The sequence below is a fragment of the Phoca vitulina genome, unplaced genomic scaffold (genome assembly GCF_004348235.1).
Source record: "Phoca vitulina isolate PV1807 unplaced genomic scaffold, GSC_HSeal_1.0 scaffold17, whole genome shotgun sequence".
NCBI lineage: Eukaryota > Metazoa > Chordata > Mammalia > Carnivora > Phocidae > Phoca > Phoca vitulina.
The window spans coordinates 17201014-17227999 of record NW_022589720.1 but is presented as its reverse complement, the minus strand read 5'-3'; the positions used below and the strand labels follow the sequence as shown (position 1 = coordinate 17227999).

The 26986-nt window shown below is 34.6% G+C and overlaps 1 protein-coding gene across 9 annotated transcripts in view; it reads left to right on the top strand.

Annotated features, from left to right (window-relative positions):
- The window catches only part of CDH12 (cadherin 12), a 1003710-nt gene that overhangs the window by 810136 nt on the left and 166588 nt on the right, over nucleotides 1-26986 (top strand). For all 9 annotated transcript variants that reach the window (XM_032415438.1, XM_032415433.1, XM_032415430.1 and 6 more), the window contains one exon: nucleotides 8309-8603. In XM_032415438.1, the coding sequence (XP_032271329.1) occupies nucleotides 8309-8603 (295 nt within the window). The remainder of the gene's footprint in view (nucleotides 1-8308; nucleotides 8604-26986) is intronic.

The following is a 26986-nucleotide window of genomic DNA, read 5'->3' as shown; positions in this document are numbered from 1 at the left end:
AGCATTTTCATACTATTGGGCAAAAAAATGAATATTTCATGTATAAATTATCATGCAAATAAGATAATATTTATGAAACTGTTATAGGATATAAGGCTGAGATATGAATTCTTAACAGTAAAACTGACACGAAACAGCTTGACTCACAATACCAAGAAAGCAACCGGTTAAGTACTTGGATTTATTTTTTCTGCATTTGTGATATTATATTTTCAAAATCCATTTAAAGTAGTTATTGTAAAGTGAGGAAGGAAAATAAAAGACTTCAATGAGGTGGCTTTGTGCTTTAACACATAAAGCAATCCCCACAGTAATGCACGCTACAGAAAATGAGTCACCTTCAAACCACCTTTGAAATAAGCAGATAATGTAATTTTCAGATTGTGTCCTTAAGAGCGTTGTTTTATAGAATGCATATCTAGTTGGCCTTTTATTCATTTTGCAAAAATGTGCATGCGTGAGCACATGAAAACACATACAAAGATTCTGTCTGTGCCTCTCTTTTTTCCTCTGCCATACACAGATATGCACATGTCTAAATGTTCCCACACACATGCACATATCTGTTTGATTATTAGTTCTTGTGAGAAGGCACACGTGTGCTCATGACTATTTCTCTAATGAAATGAAGTTATTCCATTATGTTTTTAATATAATGGGTTTCTATATGCTTCAAAGCAAATTATGGTATAAACAATGTGTAGAACCTTAGAAAAAATTAATTTTCATCGAAATATTTTGTTGATATAATAGTAAATTATATTTTTTAACATAAATTTTGTTCACTTTTTTCTAGTTGACTATTAATTGTTCCAAATATGTAATTGACACTTAGTATATTATTCAGATGATTCCTAATTATAAATGTAATATCGCTTTGTATTTTAAATAAAAACACAAATATAACGTGCTTTTTAATTATTACAGTATATGCTTATGAAAGCTTCTGCTTTTTTCAGGCAATTTTCTAAAGTTTTCTAAATTTCCTAATTTTCAAAACTGTAGAAAGACAGTATTTTGGTTTTTTCTTAAAGATTTATTATTTATTATTATTTAAAGATTATTTGAGAGAGAGAGAGAGAGAGAGCGAGGGGAGGGGCAGAGGGCGAGGGAGAGAATCTTAAGCAGACTCCCTGCTGAGTGCGGAGCCTGAGATCATGATCTGACCCGAAATCAAGAACGGACGCTTAATCGACTGAGCCATGTAGGTGCCCCAAGACACAGTGTTTTGAATGAATATCTTTTTTGCTATGATCCAAATTATTCCCCACTGGACTCCTGTCTCCTTAAAAGCAAGTACTGTTACGTTCTCTATTCTAGTGCCTGGTGCAATCACTAACAGGCAGTACAAAGCGTTCTTGAATAAAACTATTCTCATTAATGTGTCCATAATAATGTAACCTGGTTTTGCTCAAACTGTATTAGTATTACAAAACTAATACTTGGGTAGTTGGTATATGTAGTTCTGACCAAAAATTCTATGTTTATTTGTCTTTTCCTCTTAAGGGAGACCCAGTTTTGAAAGTTAAGGGAGAAAAATGACATTATATGGCTCAAATTAAAAGAGAACTGATTTAGTTGAAGTGCTAGTCACAAAGATACATGGAGTTAGACTACCTGATTTGAATCTTAGCTTTGTGTCTTTTTGTGTCTTGAGCCAACTCAGTTTCTCTGTGCCTCAATTTATGCATCTGCAAAATTAGGGTGATAATAGTAGGGTTTGCCTTATAGGGTTGTTCTGAGGATTAAAGTGGTTTTAGACATATAAAACCTTTAGAATATTGCCTGAAAAAAGTAGAAGCTTGATAGTGTTTTCTATCATTATTTTGGATCCAATTAGTTTTCTTGTATCTATGAATATAAATTAATGTAAATGGAAACAAATATTGCTATACTGGGCTCATTCGAATGTAAATGGAGAGAAATGAAGGGAAATAGACATTGTGAAATTAAATTCTCTACAGTATCCTCCAAATTTTATGATATAAATGTTAGAATTCACATTTTATGTATGAGGATTCTGACATCCAAAGAAATTTAGTAACTTATACAGTAACATCCAGGTAAGAAGTAACAGGTTTGGGCTTCTAACCCCAAATGTATTGTGTTCATGATCATGGATTTCAATTATTCCATGTTTTACATTAGAGGTAAGATTTGGTTCTGTCTGATTTATTAGAGTTATTAGATGCCTATACAAAGAAGTTAAGATAGAACATGTAGCTTTTGAAAATTAAATTTTACATTTTGAACTATTAGAATTTCATTATGGAGGGGCGCCTGGGTGGCTCAGTCTTTAAGCATCTGCCTTCGGCTCAGGTCATGATCTCAGGGTTCTGGGATCGAGCCCCGCATCAGGCTTCTTGCTCTGTGGGAAGCCTGCTTCTCCCTCTCCTGCTCCCTCTGCTTGTGTTCCCTCTCTTGCTGTCTCTCTCTCTCTGTCAAATAAATAAATAAAATCTTAAAAAAAAAAAAAAAAGAATTTCATTATGGAGATTCCATTTATTCTATTTATCATGCTAGCATATCACTGATTAGTTTAACTAAATAAAGCTTCTAAAATATGTAACATAATGCCTGGTATTCAGTAAGGGCTAATACTAAAAGCAATAACATGGAGAAATAGTAACAAGTAACAATAAATTAATGACTGACATCTAACTATAATAATGTATAATTATTATTTAAAATTCATCTTTTAAAATTTATTTTGAATGTAGAATAAATCATACAAATCTATCTAGTACTCTGAAAAACAACCATGTTTGAAATCATGCATAAATTCACTTTCATTTCAAATAGAGATTTCATTACTGAAAATTTGATAAGAATATTTTATTGTCAGGGAATGTTTTGTTACCTAAAACCTGGTTTTGTGAAAAATGTTTTACAGCTTTGGAAATGTAGGGATAAAATTATTTTAACCTTCTCCCATATTTTTTCCCCCAAATCCAGGCACCACGCCAATGACCTCTCAAACTTCTCCAGGCGTACCTATTAATATGTTGTGACACTCTCCAATGATATAATGTAATCTGGGTGAGCTGAAGTTGTAAAATATGACAATCTAAAAGAAGAGTTAGGATACCCCTCATATGTAACCACACATGCAGTATTCAAGGAGAAAAAGAAAAAAGAAAGAGAATATCGGGTGAAAAGCATATTTTTTCTTTAACAGGATGTATAATATATCCTAGCACATCAGATTTTGTTGCTCCCAAGCATTAAAAATAGTCTTTGTTCTTCTTTGCTCTCCTTGGCATACCTCGGGGGAGATATGGGCCTTTTTGAAATGGATTTCTACTTCCTTAAATAGAAGGGGAAATACTTCCAGATGATAAATAGTTTTGGGTCTGTAACCCAGGCAGGGGAGTTCTCAACTCACTTTGGGCTGTTAAAGAAAATTCCCAACCTTGTCAAGTGGTATTCCTCCTGCTCAAATGGCAACAATCAAGCTAGGAAGAACAAATGAGTCCCCTCAGGGAGTAGAACAGAATAGAATGTCAAATATTCCTGGACCTTCAGGGGTTTCAGAGAGAAATTTTGCATTACAACATTATTCAGGCAGAGTTATAGATCATCTTTGGGTCCCATCTTCTTTTGTCCATAAGCAACGCCTCCAACATAATCCAATGGCTTTGTAGGTAATACAATGACCACTGTGATGTTTCTGAGAACAGAATAAGCATGAATGGGAAATTAAGCAACTACCAAAAAGGAAATACTAAGTATTTTATAAGTACACCAAGGAGAATATAGCAAAAGTAGTTTGTTTTGTACATAAGGAGATTATTTCAGCCAAAGAAAAGCACGTAAAATTTTCTCATACTAGTTTTAGCTAGTTTATCTGATGGATCTTTATGTAAATACAAGCGTTATAACATTATTTCAAATCACATGCACTAACTGTTGAGCCATCATATTAAACCATTCTGTGGGCTTTGTAATCATTCAAAAACTGATAATGAGTACTACAACTTACATGCCATTATTACACAAAAATTTGCTGAAGCATATCCTGAACAAGGAACCTTTCCCTTGCATTGAATGTGTTTGTAGAGATGACAGGCAGAAGATCTTGTAACTCATGTTACAAAGATCTCTATATTAAGTAGGGCATACTTTTATGCTGCCACATTTCCTTATATGTATTTTAAGACTAAAAAGATATTCTAAGGCAGAACAGTAAAGACTGGAAACACATCTCAGGAAGTTTCTTATTTCAGCAGACAACTTCAGAATGGAGGCCACTTCCCTGAAAAAAGATAATGATAGGTAAATAAGTAAATATTAAAATGCATGATCCTTCGGGCGCCTGGGTGGCGTTAAGCATTTGCCTTCGGTTCAGGTCATGATACCAGGTTCCTGGGATCGAGTCCCACATCGGGCTCCCTCTTCAGCGGGAAGCCTGCTTCTCCCTCTCCCACTCCCCTGCTTGTGTTCCCTCTCTCACTGTGTCTCTCTCTGTCAAATAAATAAATAAAATATTTAAAAAAAAAAATAAAAATAGTTTTGAAAAGGGGCGCCTGGCTGACTCAGTTGGTAGAGAATGTGACTCTCAGTCATGGGGTTGTGAGTTTGAGCCCCACATTGGGGATAGAGATTACTTTAAAAAAAATTTTTTTGAAGAGTTTCAAGTGATCATAAAAAAAGATCATGTTATTTCATTATTGAAAGTGTTGATTTTTTATATAATGTAATATGTATATATAGTCAGAGAATATTATAAATATAAAAATACACATAAATATATTTTCATATATATGCTCTTTCAGTTATATGTATTTTTTAAAGCAATTTATATAAAAATACTGAATATAACTGAAAGTGTACTGAAAGGATAAAAGAAGTTATCTACAATACCCACATCAGGCCGTCATTTATTTAATATTAGAACTGATGTTGGAAAAATACCTATACTTTAAGCTAGTCATTCATGTTCCAGTTCAATCAACATTGGATAACTAATTTTAAATATTGCCTGACAATGCAGGATATTGGAGGTGGTCTCCTGTGAGATATTGTCAAGTAGTGAACTGCTCTAAAAATTCTAATCCTCTCACGAATTTTACATTAATCAACTTCATTTTCAGTTCAAAATTTTAACGTATTCTCACATATTTCTTCTGAAGCTTCAATCTCTACAAAATTCAGCTTAAATTAGAAGGAAAAGGTAAAAGTAAGGAGAAACAGCAACTGAATTTAATTTCGATGTTGGATAAAGCTGAAAACACATTTGCTTTTCTATTCTTATGGCAGTTCGAAAAGAAAATAGTTCTGATTTTAGCTAAATGAGGATTTTTTTTTTTTTTGTAACTCTACTTGGATCACATTGTAAAAACCTTCTTAGAATTTTCACTCATTTCCCACAATATTACCATGTATTCTTTTGAGCCATTGGCAAAATGGATGCAGTTTATAAAGTCTTTGCTTTTGCATTGAGCTTTTGCCTGTCTCATATCTTTAGATAAATTTAAAAGCAAAAGCAATACCCACTGTGTTGAATATTTTTAATAGTATGGGTGAAATATGTAATTTGAAATTCCTAAGTTCAAAGTACATTTATCTACAGCTTGATTTTACACTTGAAACTTCCTGTGCTTCATAAGAGTTTGTAAAAAAAAAAAATAGGGGGGAAATCTCCCTCCTGTCATTTATAGCAATTTTCCTTAGACTTGAGTAAAATATGTGGAAACTTGAAAGAAAAATCGAAATCCTGTGCCTCTTTTTGTTTTTTTACTCTTTTAATTGTAACACTTACCCAGGTATCAATTCTTTGTTATGCTCTTATAAAAATATACTTTCAGAGCAAATTTTGAAGTAAATACAAATTCACAAAATGAACACATTCATTTTAATAACATTAATTTGAAGGATGATGTTATTTTACTGAAGTTAAACCAGAATGTTGAGATTAAGAACAAAGATGTAGCCACTGTTGTGTTTGTTTTTGTGTGTGTGTGTTTTGATTTTACTAATACTAATACACAGAGAGCCTATTTGCAAAAGGATATTTATGTAATTTAAAATATTTCAAAGCTTTTTTGTGTGTGGGTTGAAATATTAAAAAAAAGTACAGAACATTCTTACTGCAAATTTTGCAAGAATGTTGTGCTTATATGCAAATTTTGAAGCATAGCCCAAATGACTATGGACACTAGAAGCTTAACATTTTTTCTTTGGTTGGTTTGTTGACTGGAAGGAGCTTTTAAATGTAAAAATGTGGACTCTGAAATCAGATGACCCTACCCAAATGAGTAGGAATAGGTTAAAACATTTTAGATCAGCATCTGAATAAAAAATAGCATTTATAAGACTATATATGCTATATAATTTAAATATAGTGTGTATTTATATTATTTATAAAATGTATATTTGTAAGAATATACATATTCTTAGAGAATTATAAATAATGTAATATTTATATTATATATATACATTATTGGATACTTCATGGATTTCGAAGACTATGGTCATCTTCTTTTCATTCTTGGACTCCAGGGGCACCTGGGTGGCTCAGTCAGTTAAGCGTCTGCCTTCGGCTCAGGTCATGATCCTGGGGTCCTGGGATCAAGCCCTGCATCAGGATCCTTGCTCAGCAGGCAGCCTGCTTCTCTCTCTCCCTCCGCTGCTTCCCCTGCTTGTTCTCTCTTTGTCTGTCAAATAAATAAATAAAATCTTTAAAAAAATAATTCTTGGACTCCAGTTTGAAAAACAGTGACCTACAGTATCACAGTGATAATTTATCTTCTGTTTGGTCCTCTCCCCTGTGTTATTTATGTGTATCTTATTACATGCTATAATATAATGAATTAGAAATGTGTTGAAGAAATTAGCAGAAGTTCAAAACTCTTCTATATTACAAGATTTCAAATATATAGAATGAATTAGAGCAAGTCATTTGTCTGTGAATCTGAAAGGATAATTGGTGATTCTATCCAACATTTGGCTGAGTAATACTGAATAACTCATTGAAGGACAGCCTGTTAAAATGAAATACTCTACTACACATATCTGAAACCATCTGGTATGCCAAAACTATCCTCTCCTTTCAAACAAAATGGTTCAATGTTTTCTGAGTTCTTTTACCTTCTCTCTCACTGAATTCAGGTCATTGGTTTTTTTTATTCAGGATATTCAGGAGGGTTTCTGATTTGGCATTGATGAGCTCATTTATGTTTATTACAACAATTACTTAAAGTGAAACAAATATACTTAAGATTAATGCATTTCATTTTATGAAAATTTTATGCCCAAAAGTGTATAAAAGAAATAAATACAGATATTCAAATTAGTTTTATTTATGCATGCTCATGTATTTGAGGACTGTACTTAGACAATCTCTGTATTACATTGAGAAATAAGATGGATTGACAAAAGGACAAATGGAAGGGTAGATATGTGATCTATATATGAGATGAGTCAAATACAGTTGATCCTTGAATAAAATGGGTTGAAACTTCATGGAGGTTAAATCTCACTTTTATGCATTGTTTTCATAAATACATAAACTTATGGTATCAATAAATACAATACAATTACTGTAAATGTGTTTTCTCCTACTTCTGTTTACTTAATAACATTTTCTTTTATCTAGCTCACTTTATTGTAAGAATACAGTGTATAAGGGGAGCCCGGGTTCTCAGTCGGTTGAGTGTCCAACTCTTGGTTTCGGCTTACGTCATGATCTCAGGGTCCTGGGACTGAGCCCTGCCTTGAGCTCACCCCTCAGCACGGAGTCAGCTTGGGATTCTCTCCCTCTCCCCACCCTCTTCTGCCCCTCCCTTCTCTCATGCCCACTCTCTCTCTAAAATAAATAAATAGAATCTTAAAAGAAAGAATACAAGATATGAAACATATAACATACAAAATATGTGTTAATTGACTTATTGTTTATATTATTGGTAAGGCTTCCAGTCAACAGCTATTTGTAGTTAAGTTTTGTTAGAGTTAAAAGATATACACAGATTTTCACTGCACAGGGGTCAACAACGCTAACCACTGCATTGTTCAAAGCTCAACTGTCGATTAAAGGGTAAATGATAGAATCTCTGGGATATATATGTATATATAAATGTTGACTATGCATTTTTCTACTTTTTTGTGTCTTTAAAATGTTTATAATCAAATAGTTAGTAAAAAAAAAAAAAAAAAGAAAAGAAGAAGAAAGAAAAACAATGAAAAAGGAACCATAAGATTTTTCTTTAACTTTTCTGATAAAAAATTATACTGCAAGTATTTTTAATATGGGACCATCCCTTTAATGGTGTTCTCTGTCTCTCTGTCTCTTTCTCTCTCCCCCTAAAAGCTGCATTCTGACTTAGATAAAGGAGAGGGCACTGTTAAATACACCCTCTCAGGAGATGGCGCTGGCACCGTTTTCACCATTGATGAAACTACAGGGGACATTCATGCAATAAGGAGCCTGGATAGAGAAGAAAAACCTTTCTACACACTCCGTGCTCAGGCTGTGGACATAGAAACCAGGAAGCCCCTGGAGCCTGAATCGGAATTCATCATCAAAGTACAGGATATTAATGATAATGAGCCAAAGTTTTTGGATGGACCCTACGTTGCTAGTGTCCCAGAAATGTCTCCTGTGGGTGAGTAGGCAAATCAAAATTTTGTCAGGTGCTATGGGGCCTTTTCAACATTTATTTTTTGCAGGTTGATGTAAACATCTTATCTGTAGGCCAGATCATTCTTCCACTACAGAAGACACATTATTTTCATTGTTTTGTCCTTTCTGCTCCATTTTAAATATACAAATAGATACATACATATCTAGGATATATAACATTTGTTACTATTTTCCAGTCTTTGCATTTACCTGAACTCACAGAATTCCTTTGTAATTAAGTACAAAACTCAATTTGTACTAAAATTCATTGTCATTACAATTCCAGGTGCCTACATAGAGCTAAAGGTAACTACCATACCCACAAATACCAGATAGTAATTCTTGGCTCAAAGTAAATCATCCAAAGCATGTATTGCATACAAGTCTGGAAGTGGTCCAGAAAGGAGTGTGTTGAATCCTTTGTAGCTATAGATAGAGATTCCTGAAGGATGATATTGTTTTCTTTTTGATTACAAGTAACCCATACTAGCTATGCCATCAAATCAGGAGGCAAATATTATTGTGAACACATTATTAGAATAAATTTACAATTAGCAATAATATCACTACCGTTCTTAAAACTTAAATTTGATATAAATTCACACGTCAATATCAACCTAAATTTAAAAGTTCTGTGATATGTATTTTGAAGTCAATGAATTAAAGATAGCTTTCATGACAATTTTAAATAACTTTTATTCCAAAGTCACCACTGCCAAAGCCTTATTCTACTTCAAAGTAACTTCTGGTGTCTAGCACATTTGTAAGATAAAGCTACCCATCACTCCGAGGTTACAACTTGAAACTCATATTGTGAGCCATTGCTAATTTTCCTATCTGACATTCCTCAGAGAGCATCTGCTGACTCTACACCCATCCCAGACATGCATAAACTATACCGAGGGCAGGAGCAGGTTAGTGGCTTTAAGAGTTGTCACATGGATTTACCCCAAGTTCACTTGAAATTGTCTTTGTGACCTTACCAGGTATTCAGAGATCATATTCTCTCCATGACCTGAGAAATCAGCTCAAAGTAGTTTGCTTAGATTTTAAACATTAGTGTACAGACACAGGGCTGCTAATCTGTTATTCAATTCTTCCTACATTTTTTGAGCTGCTTTTTTTTACATGGTGCTGATTGCTAGAGATTTAGAAGTACAATTGGGAAGAAGTATATCTTATTAAAAAGTAGCCCCTGAAACTGGGGAGAGCTAGTTTGTTAATTGTGCCTTGATTTTACTGGGAGAGACAAATGAAGGTACTGTTTTGAGAGAAAGTAAGGCTTTTAAGAAGACAAGGCTCCTTTGTACCCAAATGGTTCAATCCAGGGCTTACTTCATGTAAATTGGAATATTTACATGAATTTATGACCCTCAGTGACTATTACAGAAACAACATCCTTAAAGCAGACGTGCACATCTCTCTACATTATTAGAAAATTCTGTCTTATTAGATAAATAATTAGGTCTTTTGTTGTGCCAATTTGGATAAAGGGAAGGAATGCAGAGTCTGAACCCTTATATAAAGGAGTTCGCAGCTAGCGCCTGAAGAGAGAAATAAATCTGGAAAATCAGGGTAGGTAAGTGAGAAAACGAAGTGATCCCAGCTTTTGCAGTATTGGGGTGAGACATAATTTGCTGTACTGTCTTGAGGTATCAGAAAGATCTAGAGAAGAATGAGTTCTTTAAATGTTTTGCCATATGGTATTACTGAAATTTCTCATCAGTTATTCAAGAGACTCCACCAAATACTTAAACTGATTTTCAACACACCCTTCCTGCTTTTTTTTTTTTAATAATAATAAAGGAGTATTTCTTTTGAACGTGATACCACATTGCATGCTATGGGTTCACCCAGGTATTATTGGACTACATTTACATAATATCCTTTTTTTCAAATGTATCCTAAAAAATACAAACGCCACTTATGAATTAAATATTAGAAATTAAATATCTACCACCTACTACTTTTGCCATTCCCCACAATCCTGCCTCTACACAGAACCAAAAACACAGGAGACCCAGTTAGGCTTGTGGCATGTGTTGTTTCTGGTTTTACATGACCAACCTAAAGCTAATGAAAAACTACCGTGCATCCATCCAGGCATCATATTTGTGTTCCTAAGCTCCTGAGCTCCATTCCCAAGCACACCCTCTTTACCATATGGAAATGGTCCCTGCTGGCAATCACTTAGTCCAACGATTACTCCTGTCTATCTTCTTCTCCCGCATCCCTTCTAAGCACTTCCTGCCTCTGTGTCATTTTCTTTGGAATATCAAAGTTACTTTTGGTGAAGACCAGATGGAGTTCACCATGGTGTATTAGACCACATAGCTACTGTCACAGCACATCTCGCTGTCAGTTTTATAGATCTGTGTTTGAGCGTTCTCTAGGAAATAACTGCCCCTTCCCAATAATTGACAGTGTTATTATTGACAATGATGGAGAAGAAGCAACCAATTTACAAATACATGGAGTAAAATAGCTTACTTTGTAATACAAAAAAAAAAAAAACAAGAAATATTGGGACATCAAAACAATTTCTTATGCAAATGTAAAGTTAGCAATAATAGACTGTGTGTCCGAAAATGTGATAAACGATTAAGCATGGAACGGATGTTGAGCAAGGTGGGTAGAAATTTCAGAGGAAAATCAACATTTAAGACTTAGCAGACTATGGAATATATTTTGTTCCAAAAAGTTGAAGAAAATTCTAGTGAATCTATGAATTGTTTAAGAGAAAGGTCACTTTGTTACTAACTTGTGCTGCATGCAATATGCCATGGTAGTAATATTCACAGATAAGTTGCTTTAACCCTGACCCGAGGAAATTACCTAATGATCCAGATATTCTCCAACTTAGACTTTCTCCTTGGGGACAAATTTGGACGTTATGAATGTGGTCTAAATTCTTTAAGATCACTACAGTAACATTGAATTACAATAACGATCTTCTTTAATACCAGTGGTTATGCATGGGTATGGCATGCGGTTGCAGTAACTTTTCCTAGAGAGCTGACAGGTGTAACATCTTTAAACCCTTATTCATACTTGTTTTATCTTCCTCTGCCTGAACTAAGCCAGTTTGAGGCAGCTGATTGGGTTATTCATAACTAGGTCTCTATGACACGTTTTATAAATGCCAATTGTGAATCATAATTTATGTAGTAAGACCTACCGTTTCCAGAGCAATAGTTAGGGGCCAGGTGATCCACCTCAAGATTTGTATTCCCTGTTTTATTATTTAACCACTACAATAATTTTATGCAGTATTGTTTACTATCTGATCTTCATTTTTATATGAAAACTGAACTCTAATTCCAGAAAGTAGGTATGACTCCCAGTCTCTTTAGAACAAAGTTAATTGCAACTAGTTATACCCTTTAGTGGCTTCTAAAATGTCTTTGGGCCTTAAATTTAGCTTTCAATCTCAGATGAGCTGGTTAAGACCTTGAAATGTTTACTTTTATTTTATTTTATTTTATTTTATTTTATTTTATTTTATTATAAACCTGAGGATGGGAAACCCTGTTTAAAATAAAATCTGAGGACTAGGTATCTCTTACTCACTGACTGAAAAGAAAAAGAAATAGTATAAGTGTAAATAAAATAAGATGCACCTAAAGAGAATTACACTGCTGACTATTAAAAAATTAATATACACCCCCTTATTTTTTTTTCCATGAACTCTATTTTGTTTTATATGAAGTTTGGGGAAAAGTGTTAAGATGAAATTTTTGGTGGAGATTTTTGAAGGTTTTTTTTTTTTTTTTTTTTTTTTAAAGATTTTATTTATTTATTTGAGAGAGAGAGAATGAGAGACAGAGAGCATGAGAGGGAGGAGGGTCAGAGGGAGAAGCAGACTCCCTGCCGAGCAGGGAGCCCGATGCGGGACTCGATCCAGGGACTCCAGGATCATGACCTGAGCCGAAGGCAGTTGCTTAACCAACTGAGCCACCCAGGCGCCCGATTTTTGAAGGTTTTTAAACAGAGAATATTTTCTACATGGCCATAATTAAATAGTCCAACTCCACAAAGGAAATAGTGAAAATGATGACTACACCTAACATTAACTTATTACACCATTATTATAATTTAGAAACTTATATGAATTTCCAAACGTCCTTGCTTTCATGGAAGGGCCATAGGGCATATAGGGAGACAGATCAAGAAATTGCAAAGTAGATACATTATCTTACCATATGAGCTAGCCATGGCCACAGAGAACAGCTTAAGTGGTATAGTAGGAACAGTCTCATTGGTCTCTGTCTGTGCCCTATAAGCAGAATTTTTGCCAGGAAGCTGGAGACAGAATGTTAGCTGTTTCCTACAAGTAAAGATATTCTCTATGTATAACCAAAATGCGATTACTAAAATCAGGAAATTAACATTAATCCGTTACTGAGATCTAACTTTTAGACCCCATTCATGCTTTATCAGTTGTTTCCATAATATCTTACTAACACAATTTTCCAGGTCAAAATCACATGGTGCACTTAAATGCCATATCTCTTTAGTTTCCTTCAATCTGGAGTAATTCCTTACTTTTTCTTGATTTTGTGACAGGTTTGAGGATCCTTGGCCAGTGATTATTTAGAATGTCCTTCATAGTGGGTTTGCCTGATGTTTCCTCATGTACAACTTCAGGATATGCTTCTTTGTTAGGTACATCACAGACATGATGCTGTAATCTTGTTGAATCTTCTCAGGTAGAACAGGGTTTTGATTTGTCCCAATAGTAATAATGCTAATTTTTATTACTTGACCAGCGTTGTGTATTAGTTACCTGTTGCTGCACAATACATTAGCCAAAACCTAGCAGTGTAACACAACAAACGTTTATTATCTTACAGGATCATGGATACCCAGGAGTGGCTTGGTTGGGTACCTTTGGCTCAAGGTCACCCAAAAGGTTGTATCCAAGCTGTTGGCTGGGGCTATGGTCTGATCTAAGTCTTAACTGGGAGGAGGTAGGGATTTGCTTCCAAGCTTACTCCTGTGGTGATTGGTAGACCTCAGTCTCTTGCTACATAGACCTTTCTGTAGGGCTACCTCACAGCATGGCAGCTGCCTGGCCCCAGGAAGACCTATCTAAGAGATAGCCAGAGAGAAGAACATCTCTGATCAAAGCCATAGTCTGTATTTATAACCAATATTTAAAGTGACATCCTCTAATTTCTGCCATATTCCAACTGTTATAAGTAAGTCCAGTCCACATTCAGGAAATGGGATTACCCAAGAGAATGAATACAAGGTAGCTAAGATTATTGAGGGCCTTCTACCAGTTTACCCTCTGGACCCCAATGATTCATGTTGCTCTGTCATGCAATATATACTCAACCCCTTTCTAGGACCTCAAATTCTTTTTCCCTCATTGCATGAGTCCAAAGTCCAGAAACTCATCATACAAATCAAGTGCAAAAGCAAATGAGATTCCTTAGATTTATTTCCTCTTGATCTCCAGACTCGTGACACTAAAGAAACCAGTTGCTTACCCCCACCCCAACACCTAACACAGAGTGGTGAGAGAGGGATGAGAAAACTCCTGTAGACATTTCTGTTAAAAAAAAAGAGGGAAAATGCACTAAATAAAGGAGTTACTGGTCCATCACATTCCTGAAATCTAGCTGGTAAATACTAACAGCCTTTGATTAGGCTCAAGGCTGAGAATATTTGCCCATGGCTCTCAGTTATACCGCCTGGGCTCTTGGTTCTACCTTCTGAGTTATCCTTCATTTTTCTGTGCACTGCAGCACGTACTTGTCTCTAAGCAGCACTCTTGGTTGGCTTCCTGCCAGTAGAATTCAAAGGGTTCAAAGGCCTATTCTCACTGTACAATCTCCGACTCTCTTTCTTCAGTTCACACTTTTGATGTTTCTACATATAGAACTCTTTATTTTGTCAGTACTATGGGTATCCCATGAATCTTTTGGGGGTTCATTGAATTAGACAAAAAATCCCTTCAAGATAAATCCTCTCTACGTTGGACCCTATGGAGGTGCCTGAGTGACAAAGCCTTTCCATGAATTAGAACCCTTATTGTTTGCTAGAAAGGATCTTTGAGTCATACTTACCCATTTATCTCTTAAGAGAGAAATTTGTCTGACTAGACAGCAAGCCAATGGACTATCCTTGATCTTTCTAAGATCTTAATAAAAAATTTTACTGTCACCGCCATGGCTTTATCTTTTGACCATGCTTTCCCGTGTGACCTGGATTTGATTTTGGCCTAGAAACCATTTCTTAATTTTAGCATCACTTGCCATCTGGAAAGACTAGTAATCTTTAAAACCAGTGAGACCTGGATCCTTTTGTTCAAAAGTCCCTGGGTCCTTTTTCTACTGTTCAAATAAATGCAGGGAAAAGTTTTGCTAAATTTCCTGTCACTGCATAACAGTGATCTTCTAGTTACCAGTAAGATATTCTGTTTCCTGCAAGTCCTCACGTGCAGCACCTTCCAAGTCCAACATGCAATAAAGAGTGTGTTCAATGCCTTTTATACTGACATCCTCCTCAAAGCCCACACTGCCTGACTGCAAAACCATTACCACCTTTTACGTGTTTGTTATAGCAGCACCCCACTACCAGGTACGAAGTTGCTATTATCTACGACTATATAACAGATTACTACAGGATTTAGAGGCTTAAGACTGCAAGTATGTATTATCTCTTGATTTATCTGGATCATGACTTTGGGCTCAGCTTAGCTGGGTGTCTCTGCATTAAAGTCTCTTGTAGATTTAGAGTCAAGCTGGCAATAAAAAATGTTGTTTCATCTGAAGATTCCCCTGTGTGGGGAGTATACTTCCAAGCCCAGTCACGTGGTTGTTGTCTTGGAGTTGATATCCTGTTACTTCAGCTATATTTTATTTGTCGGGATCAATTTGATAAGTCCATTTTACTCTCCAGGGAAAGGAATTAGCCAAAGGTGTGAATATTGGAGACAGGCATAATTGAGGTCCATCTTAAAGGTTGTCTACATTAGACAATGATTCCACTATAAAGTTATTATTTATCGCTTTGTAATTATTACATATTTTGTCAAAAGGTTTTTTTTTTTCTTTTTTTTTGGTCAAAAGTTATTTTGAAACTAGGGAAATAAGCTGGTCCACATCACACTTCCAAATTATCCATCTATTAGTTAATGTCAGTGTGGTCTCAAGGTTTCTTATTGTATTGAATTGGTTCTAATGTATTACAGCACCATTATTGATTTTAAAATTGAAACTATTTCAGTTTTAGTCTGAAATGTAAAATATAAGTAAAGACACTTTAAGCTGATTTTTGTGTCATTTCAACATTACCTCTTAATTATTTGAGTACTCCTTTACTTTCTGGCCCCAAAATATATTTGGGACTTGTCTTGCATTTTTCCTTCCTCAACTCTGGGAGAAACTATTTCTCCAAGGAGCTCTCTCCCCACCCTCATAGAGAATAATATTTAGAAGCCAAACTCTGGTTGTTATGTGTGTCCTTTGCTATTGGAAATTCATTGCTCCTAGGCCCTGTCAGTGGGCACAGCTAAAGAATATCTATCTATCATCTATCTATCTATCTATCTATCTATCATCTATCTATCTACCTATCTATCTATCTATCATCTATCTATTTATATACACATATACATATAATATTTATTTCTCTATCATTCTTTTTTTAAAAAGATTTTATTTATTTGAGAGAGAGAAAGAGAGAGCATGAGCGGGAGAGGGGCAAAGGGAGAAGCAGATTCCTTGATGAGCAGGGAGCCTGATGTGGGGCTTGATCCCAGGACCCCGGGATCATGACCCGAGCCGAAGGCAGATGTTTAACCAACTGAGCCACCCAGGTGCCCCTATTTCTGAATCATTCTAAATATATTGAAAACATTGATTTCACACCAATACCTCCTACTCTAATCTAACCCCACTATTTATTCTAGTTTTTTTAACCCTTTTATAATTTACAACTCTCTTTTCCAAGAGTGAGAACGCTAGCTGTTGTTATCCTTAATGTATTTTGTTATTTGATGAAGCCCCCGTATGCAACCAATCTTTCACTGCCACTCAGTCTCCAGACACCTTGCAGATGCCCCGATGACTCCAATCCATCTTTGAAAATCTGCACTGTTTCCATTATCTTCTCTATCCCACTGTGCAGGTTTGTGCACCTCACTGGGACTCTGAATCCCCACACTAGGCCATATTTCCCATATATAACATGCCTTCCTCATTTCACCTGAACTCAGTGTGGACACCTTTCTCACTGGGCTCAGGCGTCAAGACCTTGTTCTGGTCTATTGCAGCTCCTGTCCAACCCCTCCACCCCTATAACCTTGGCAGCACAAAAGCCTACCTTTGCACACCCTAGCTAGGCTTTGGGACTAAATTATTCTAGAAGATAAGCAAAGAGCAAGGGCTCTCTTTGATTCTTAAAGGAACTTAACGTGTTTGTGGAAGCGATTATCTCTGGGTTGTATTTTCCATATGCATTAAAGTGTTTAAATCAGCAGTCCTTCATTTGACTTGAATTTCCTTCATAATTTGTTGAGCTGAGTCCAAATTTTGATATGAGAAGCCAAAGATGACCTAGGAAGTTGTTGATAAGGGCCATTTTTGCCAAAATATTTGTTTTTGAAATTTCTTTTCCACATTGGGAAGTAGCTTTTCTATTATCACATTTTATGTATGTATACACACACACACACACACACACACACACACGTACATATATACAACAGAACTCTGTTGTAACATGTTCAATTGCGGTATGTGGGTATTAAACTTAAGAGTCCAAATCCCTGCTCGACTATTTCCTAGGTGTGAGTATTTGCCTAGGTTATTTGTCCTCATTGTGCTTTAGTTTCATTACCTGCAAATGAGGAATAAAAATACCTAATTCCCAGAGTTACTGCAAGCAGTAAAAGAGAAAATTTATGTGTAACACTTACCACAATGCCTGGATAAATGCGATCAATAAATGGGGATGGATCCTATTAATAATTTGATGAATATTCTCAGGAAACTGGTAAGAGAATGCCTAACTTATAGAGGTCCTAGCTAATTATCCTTCTCCTTTTTTTTTTTTCCATATAGTCCCTCCCTCTGACACATGAGCTCAATATTTATGATTGTTTTTACTACAAGCTCTACCTAGTCTCTTTAAAAACCTAATAGTCTTTCTATCCCCATTTACATTTTCTTAGGTGTAGAGTACTCTTCCATCTTAATTTGTGGCGACAAGCTGTTGGTTTGTAAGAAACGCCAATTATCAGATTACACTTTCGCTTTCCAATCTGCAGGGTGGCTTTCACACGTTTGATGGGATTGAGTGAGGTCTGGTGATCCCTCCGGTGCAGCAGCGAAGTGTCCACAGCACACAGCGCGGCAGAGCTATTTTCAGGGCCATAGGATGTTATGACTGTGTGTTCAGGGAGCATTTTATTCCTCCGTTTGATTCCTATGTTTTTATTAGTGGTACAATTGCAATGGTAATACTATTGACCGTTTTTGTGTGGCCTTGAGAGAAGTGTATGAATTGTTTTAGCAGCAGCACAGTGACTCCCTAAACATAAACCATGCTGCATTGATAGTTACTTTAGCAGCCACTGATCAGCAATAAATGTTAAAAATTAACAAGAAGCTCTTTTTTTTCCTAACCACCAAATGACTCTAAGCATTAAATATACGTTAGCAGGAGTTGATGCTTGGCCACTGAGTGGTTCAAAACATTAAACATATTTTTAAAGTATTACTCTTTCCCCAGCCTCCAAGTGGTTGTAAACATTAAATATGTTTTATAAAAACTGCTTTGCCAGCTACTGGCAGGATAGCTATGAACATCATTTTTCTTTAAAGTTGCCTTCCAGCTGCAAGACTGTTTTTTTATTTTTTTTCTTATTTGCTCTATTCTATTTATTTTTTTGTACACAAAAGCCGGCAAGAGGGAACCTTGGCCCAACTGTCTCTTGCTTTATGATAAGTGATCATGGGAGCACAGTTGTACCTATAAAAAACCATGCAAGCATTAGGAGTTCTCGGAGGTTCGATTGCTTGTGCTGGGGATTCCACATAGATGTCAGCTACATTTCCCAAAATCATTTTCATTTCTGCTTTCCATTGTGCAATGCATGGAGGTATGAAGATGGGTAGGATCTAAGCTTAGTATTTAGGAAAATAACTTCAAGCAGCCAGACACAGATGGATTATGCCCATTGATCAAGGTGAAAATATCCCATTGAGAAAACAGGCTCCAAGACAGGCAAAACAGCAGGACTAGTAAGTGAATGAGATCTTTAACCCAAACATGAGGAAAGACTTGAAATCTCTGTCTGGAAATACCTCAGTGTGACAACCGCATGCAATTCCGACAGTGGAGGCATGTCCCTGTATGAAAGTCTATCCACGAATTAGCCCAGAAAATTTGTTTATTTGAACCACATTCACAATGAAAACAAAGTGTGGCACTTGAGTCAATTGAAAACATGAATCCACTCTGTCACTCCAGGCATAGCAATTCATCATCAAGCCAAATATATTACCCAGTAAAGCTTTTATTTCTACCAGGTCCAAGTGTTTTCCAAATCATATAAAATTGTCTTTTGCCAAATGTTTTATTCTAGGTATATGTACAACAGATTTCAATATCTATGGAATACCCATGATGTGCCAGGCACTTTTTTAGGTACTGAGGTTGGAACAGTGAGAAAAACAGACACAACTCCTGCCCTCAGAAAGTTTCATTCCGGAGATCCAGTGCAGGGGCAGGAAACTATGTTCCGTTTCCGTGGAAAACAGTCACACTTCATTTACATATCGTCTGTGCCTTTTCACACTATGGTGGCAGTGTTGACAAAAAACTGTATGACCAGCAAAGACTAAAATATTTACACTCTGGTCCGTTACAGGAAGTTTGCTGAGCCATGAAATAGTGGATTGAGTATCCGAGGAAGTTAAGATAAGGTCAATATTTTATTTTATTTTATTTTTTTATTTTTTTTAAAGATTTTATTTATTTATTTGACAGAGAGAGACACAGCGAGAGAAGGAACACAAGCAGGGGGAGTGGGAGAGGGAGAAGCAGGCCTCCTGCGGAGCAGGGAGCCCGATGCGGGGCTCGATCCCAGGACCCTAGGATCATGACCTGAGCCGAAGGCAGACGCTTAACGACTGAGCCACCCAGGCACCCGGATAAGGTCAATATTTTAAATACATGTATGAGAAAGAGGAGTTTATCTCCTCAAGAAGAAACGAACGAGAGAAGGAAAGAAAGAAAGAAAGGAAGGAAGGAAGAAAGGAAGAAAGGAAGAAAAGAAAGAAAAGAAAGAAAGAAAGAAAAAAAGGTAGATATGGTAGGACCAGAGGTAAAATGAGGAGTGGAAGCAAGTCCCCCACTAACATAGGCTCCCATTTAGTTTGTGCTGAAAGGAATGGTTTGACTTGATTATAAACGCTTAAGCACTGTCCTAAAGTATTAAAGGTTCATGATATTGTATTTTTTATTTCCCTGCAAAAATAATTCTTTCAATTATGTAACTATATATATATATATATATATATATATATATATATATATATATTTTAATTAAAAGAAAAATTTAACTTGAAACTAAGAAGGTAGAAAGAGAATAACCTCTAGATTGGGTGGAAACATTCCTTGTTTGATGTCTTGGGATTCATTAAGTTCTTTGCCTCACTGAAATATAAGCGGTAAAAGAAAAACTGAAAATGACTGGAAGCAAATTTAAACCCAACAACCAGTCTTAATGATTGCTACCCAGTAAGTATTATAGGAGACTTTCTCAGAAAGTTAGGTTCAGGTGACTTTATCAAGATTGGCACTATTTTCAATTCTGACCAAGAAACTGAAACTTGAAAAAAAGAATCAGCAGCTACAATTTTATAAATAATTAACAAAAATGAATATCAAAATATGGTGCAATTTGTTTAATTGGCAACAGTACTAGAAGAAAAAGAAACATGTCAATTGAACTGTCATCTATGCTAATTTTGCCTCTGAGAAAAACATTGTAATGGGATAATTTCATGAAATGCTTTGATGGCAAGAAAGTGCCAAAATATGATTAGCTACTGCACAATTCAAATTAGACAAGATAGCAATTGGTGGCAGCCTGAATATGGAGAGGTTTTGTTTCATGCCTTTTTCTTCTCTTTTTCCATGTGTTTAATCAAGGATATTTTGTTTGACAGTGAAATGATTTATACTAAAAACATTGTTATCACAAGAATTTAGTAGAAACTTCACTGTAAAAGGAGAACACACTTCCATGTTCCCAAATCTCTTAAAAAATGTAATTACCATCTGAAAGAATTTGTCATCTTCAAAGACTTTTTTTTTTTTTTTTTTTGTAACTGATACTAAGTACCTATTTAGCTAAAGGCCATAATTAGAAGCAACTCACCCTTATGATTGTGTTTATATTTCTATTGTTGAATATATTCACTTGGTATTTAAACTGGGTTGTCTTTTATTATTTTTATTTCTACTCAGCCAGAATGGATATTCTAGAATTTTAAATGGTCATGTAAATTTTACTACCTATCTTTCTTATCCTTAGTTCTTTAAAAAAAAATAATCTGGTATATACCTAAACTAATATAGAGTTTAAAAATCAGAAATACAAATGGGATTATGAAGAATTCATTTTCTAGTAGTTCTTAGCTTTGCACAAAAGGTTGCTTAAATACAATGTACAGAAACTCTCTTTTGTTTTTTTTTAAATATGATTTATGTGTCACCTGAACCATAACAGATCCTTATTCCATATCACCAAGAACACAATCTTCCTATGTTAATTCCTAAAAACAGAAGCAGGTTTAGAGTTTCTAAATGTGGGAGAGCAATTAGAGTTAAATAGTGTTGAGTCTTTTCTTATAATAATAAGATTATTTTATTTGTTAAATACCAGGAGGAGGAAGACTTTTAAAGATTATTCTTTGGATGCATGTATTTACTTCTCATGAGAGTGGCTTGTGGAAAGTATCCTATAAAGCACTAGTACAACTGAAAATATTGAGGTTAAAAGAGTGATTGTTGAACACTTGTGATAAATAATTGTCCTAATTCTAGAAAGGCAGAATATTACAGGGAAAACAAAATAGACTTTGTAATACCAAAGATCTGGATTCAAACTTCGATGAAGTATGAGGGAATATTTAGAAAGAGTCTCCTTTTTGTAGAGCTTAGATGGAAAGTACTGTTTGTCACTAAAATTATTTTTATAAGGATTGACAGAGATATAATTTGTAAAAAACAACAAACTCAAAAAACTAAACCTTGGAAGGGTTTCAATAAATTCTAATCATTCCCTCCTCCCTTCCCTCAGCAGCTTTTTCTATGGGGTTTTAGATTTGGGGAAGGTAAGAGTCTGATTACTTTTCTTTCTTTATCCTTGTAATTATTCCTAGTGAATCAAGTAAGAAGGACATTTCTAGAAACATCTCCTTTCATGAATACATATATATTTTTTATTAAATACCATTCATCCAAAATATTTGAATAGTCTCAGAACATAGGTAATACTATATAACAGGTATAAAATTTCAGGAAATACTACACAAAAATAAGTCTATTGGATGTTAAAAGTAATGTCTTATAGTTCAAAAAATGGACTGCACAAACACATTTCAAAACTATCAACCAATGCAATCTAATTTTCATTTATAGAACATTACACACAAACTTGCATGATAACATCTTAATCAGATTTACATGGAACATTTATGAAGAAGGACTATGTATTCTAGGCTCTAAAACTGTATAAATTCCATAAGATTAAAATCCGAGATGAAGCAATGGTCTCTACATTGTTTGGGATATTGTTTAAATGAATGTATACATTTGTGAAACTCAATAAATTGAACACTTAAGTTCTATGCATTGTACTGTATATAAATTCTAACAAATAACATGTAGGTAGGTAGGTAGGTAGATGGATGGATGGATAGAAGATAGATGGATAGATAGATAGATAGATAGATAGATAGATAGATAGATAGAAAAGTAAATAAAAAATAAGAAAGTCAATCAATCAACACATCAGTAAATAATGTATAAAAATACTGTGTAAAAAAAGTTAAGCCCTGGGGCGCCTGGGTGGCTCAGTCCGTTAACGTCTGCCTTCAGCTCAGGTCATGATCCCAGGGGCCTGGGATCGAGCCCTGCACTCTCCCTCTGCCTTCTCCCTCTCCCTCTGCCTGCCAGTCTGCCTACTTGAGCTCTCTCTATCTCTCTGTCAAATAAATAAATAAAATCTTTAAAAGAAAAAAAAAAAGTTAAGCCCTGTAAAGGTGAGTAACCCATATCCTTTATTGGCAAAAATGCAAATGTTACTTTTTGTTTGAATCCAAAAATAACCCCCAAATCAGAAGTAGAAGTAATGGAATTTGGTTCATATTACAAGATTTGGTCAGGGAATTTATTACGGGTGATCTTCCTTCCTGTTCACAGAAAATGTTTGTGTTAAGTCTTTGCTTTTAGAAGGAAGCACTCAGTTTAGCTCTATAAATTATGAGTTCCAAAATAGGTGCTTTTAAGCATTAGAGATTAGTAAGAAGAACAGAGTCTGAACATTGCGGCAAACGGGAAGATGCCCCCACTTTCAGAAGACTTGTAGAATGATCACTGAAAGGAAAACTCACACATACACAGTTATTTCTTTGCAATTATTTTAAGTGTCTTCTTAATTTTGTGCAGTAAAATATTTATTGTTGTCTAATATTGTTCAATGTTCCTTCTTTGTGGGTTTATTTTGTTTTATATTGTTTCTGTTGGTTCTGGTTTATTTTGTCTTATTGTATTGTATTCTATGAGAATATTGTAAGATTAGATTGAAGATACAAAGTATTTGAAATTGCTTCTACCTGATCACCACATGAATGGGGCTATCTTACACAGTGTTCAAGTCTTGAGATTAGCTGGTTCACAGAAACTCAGGTTGTGAGATACAAGATAGTTTACATCTGGTTCATCTTACTCTGACAGTGTAGGCTTTGGTGATACTAATCTTCTGGAGAACTCTTGTTAGACTTTATAACATATGTTAGACTTGGGCTTTCGTTTCTTGTTCATTCACTCTGAGGCTTTCAAATAAATCTTTATATTTGTAGGGAGAAAAAATTTGCTGCTGGAAACATTGTATCTCTCTGGATTCCTCTATTCTTTTCAAATTTGGCCTCATAACTTATTAAAATTATATAAACTTTCAATGTTTTTAAAAATGTGTTTAAAAATGTACCATAACTAGCATTTTTGTTTTTTTTCATGGGAGGTGTAGTCCAAATAACATTCCTGCATTGCTGGAGATTGAAATCTCTGGTTATTCGTATATGCAGTACATTTTATATATTCGACCATTTGTCTTTTTCTAATTACTTTTATTTTAGAACTCATTTTTGGAACCTCTATTGTATGGGAAAAGAGATTGGCATTTGATTAAGACAATACTAGCTTCATGAATTTCCACCTGAACGGCCATAGGCAAGTGATTTGACGTTGGCAAGCACCTGTTTTCTCATTTTGCCATCGTAAAATGGACATGCATAACTCTGCTCTATATGGATTAAAGAAATTAATGTGTAAAAATCTAACATAATATCTGAAAATAATAGGACCAGGATATTTAACTCCCTCAGCCTTCCTATCTGCCACAAAACTTCTTGGATGTGAATATCCCAAGGGAAGACATGGTATACCAACAGCATGAATTTCATTGTTGGGTTCTGGGGCAAGTACTTCTTCCAAACAAATCAGACCGTATCACTCATATAACTTTCTTCTGTATTTTATAAATTGCTAATATTCTCCTGTTTGCAGGAGAATCGAGGATAAATTATTTGCTCACAATCATAACCAAATAGTACCTAGAAAATAAAAGCCACTAAAATAAGCCAAGCATCAGTTCAATTAATAACTGATCTCTTCTTCTTTCAGAAATACATCAGTTGTTACTCCATTGGTAAAATCTCTCATTTTACAATACTAAAGCAGATGCTCTGACAGTTATAAGCAGCATACAGAGTTTTAGACTGCAGTCTCATTTCTGAGTTTTAGCTTGTGGGCCTAATTTTTTTTTTTAAGATCATTTAATTTACTAATAAAGTTACTAACTTGGTAACTGCGAAGCCATGTATTTTTCTCCCCAATGTGGTAAGTCAGAATGAGCTAGCAATGAGTTGTCCTCATTTTTGAATAATGATTCAGCATTAATTTAGATATATAAAACATACATACACACACTACTCTGAGGGGACGGAGATGGCGAAACCAAGTAAACATGCTCAGACACACAGAAGAAATATGTAACGTCTAATTTTAACTTTAAGAACAGGAGGGAGAGGAGTGTCAATAATCTAGAAAAATATTCTAAGTGTTTTTGATTAGCTAACCTATGTAGTCAAGTATTTTGTTGCCAGTCAATATGCTAGAATCATAATTACAGCAATGAAAATAATTATCATTGAGTTATAAAAAATATCTCTGTGCTCAACAGCATTATCTGTCCATTCTGGTTAAACAATATGCTGTGGAAAGGAGGACAGAGGTAGACCTTATTTTACATTTTAGAATTTTTTTTTAAATCTTTGTCAACCTATGTGATGAGTGTTATACCATTCCAATGTTATTAACTCATTTGTGATTGCTGTCTAGTTGCTTATTATTTTTTCTATAGCTCTAGTCAGAGAAATATCATATTTTGACTTTTACAAAGTCTCTTAAAGTTTCTGTAATGCCTAATTTTTAATATTAAATTTAATAATGTGAGACTATTCATACATGTATCAAACCATATGTATTCATACATATTCCAAACCATAAGAGGGTTAGTAGACAATATTAAATATTATATAAAATTTAAATAATTTTATTATATATAATTATTACTTATTAAATTATTAATTTAAAATTACATATAATTTAAAATTTAAAATTTTACATTTAAAATGTAGCATTTTAAATGTAGACTCTGTCTAGTCCTTACCTCATTACATATACATAAACATATATATAATGATAAATAATATAAATAGCATAAATAATATAATGCTTTTTAAAAGTATCATGATACTGTAATAGAATAGCTATGAACTGAAGCAGCTTTACCACCAATCGCCTAAAAGGTACAGCGCCACAAATTTTTTTCCACTTTCACGTTACACAACCAAAATTGTAAATTGGAAGACCTAGACACTGCTCTCTATGATTCCTCCATTATCTTTTCCTGCCAGTTCATCTTCAACAGGGATAAACCCGGCCACTCCCAAAGGTTTTCAAACTTTAACTGAGATAAACTAGGGTTGGTTGTACTGCAATAGAGCATTACCTTCATTTACATGATTAATGTAATTCAAGGAAGTGCTTTCTTTCATTATCAGGGATATCTGCTTCAAAGGGATTTTTCTTTTACCACAGAGTAATAACTGGAATGTTTTTCTGCTTATTTTTATTTTGCATATAAATACATATTTATTATTTCAGTTTCATCAAGTAAAGTAGAATTAGAAAGGGAAATTATGAAGTAATTTCAGAAAGAAGGTAGTAGACTATGCTTATATACATTAACACTCTTTAAAATATTTGTGGCTGATACTTCTTTTATCATATAACAATGTTATTTTTGTGAATGACAATGCATTCTAAAATATTTAGAAACAAAATTTTACTTTTTAATTAAAAAAATGTTGCTGATTTGATATTAGCACAGCCTTACCTGCATGTTTTAAATTCATATTTGCCTGATATATCTTTATCTTTTTACTTTCATTGCATTTGAAGTTTAGTTTCATGTAGATAGCATACTGTTGGCTTTGTGTTTTTGTTTTTGTTTGTTTGCATCCACTCTGTCAACCTCTATCTTTAGTTGGTTTATTTAGACCATTTACATTTAACTTAACTATTGATATGTTGTGACTTAAGTCTGCCATTTATTATTTGCTTTCTGTTTAGGTTTACTAAATTTCCTCATTCCCCTGTTTCTCTTTTTTTTGCCTTCCTATGGGGTATATAAACACTTTAGGATACCATCTTTATTTTAATGTTTTTAAGTAAATGATTTTATTTAGTTTTCTTAGTTGCATTAGTTAAAACAATATACATGTGTAAATTATCACAGTCTAACACTATTGATGTTTTAACATTTTGAGTGCAATGTAGGAAATTTATTACCATGTAGGTCCATTTACCCTTTCAACTTTATTTTTTTATTTATTTATTTTTTTTAAAGATTTTGTTTTTTTATTTATTTGACAGAGAGAGAGAAACAGCATGAGAGGGGATAGGGTCAGAGGGAGAAGCAGGCTCCCTGCCGAGCTGGGAGCCCGACGTGGGACTCGATCCCAGGACTCCGGGATCATGACCTGAGCCGAAGGC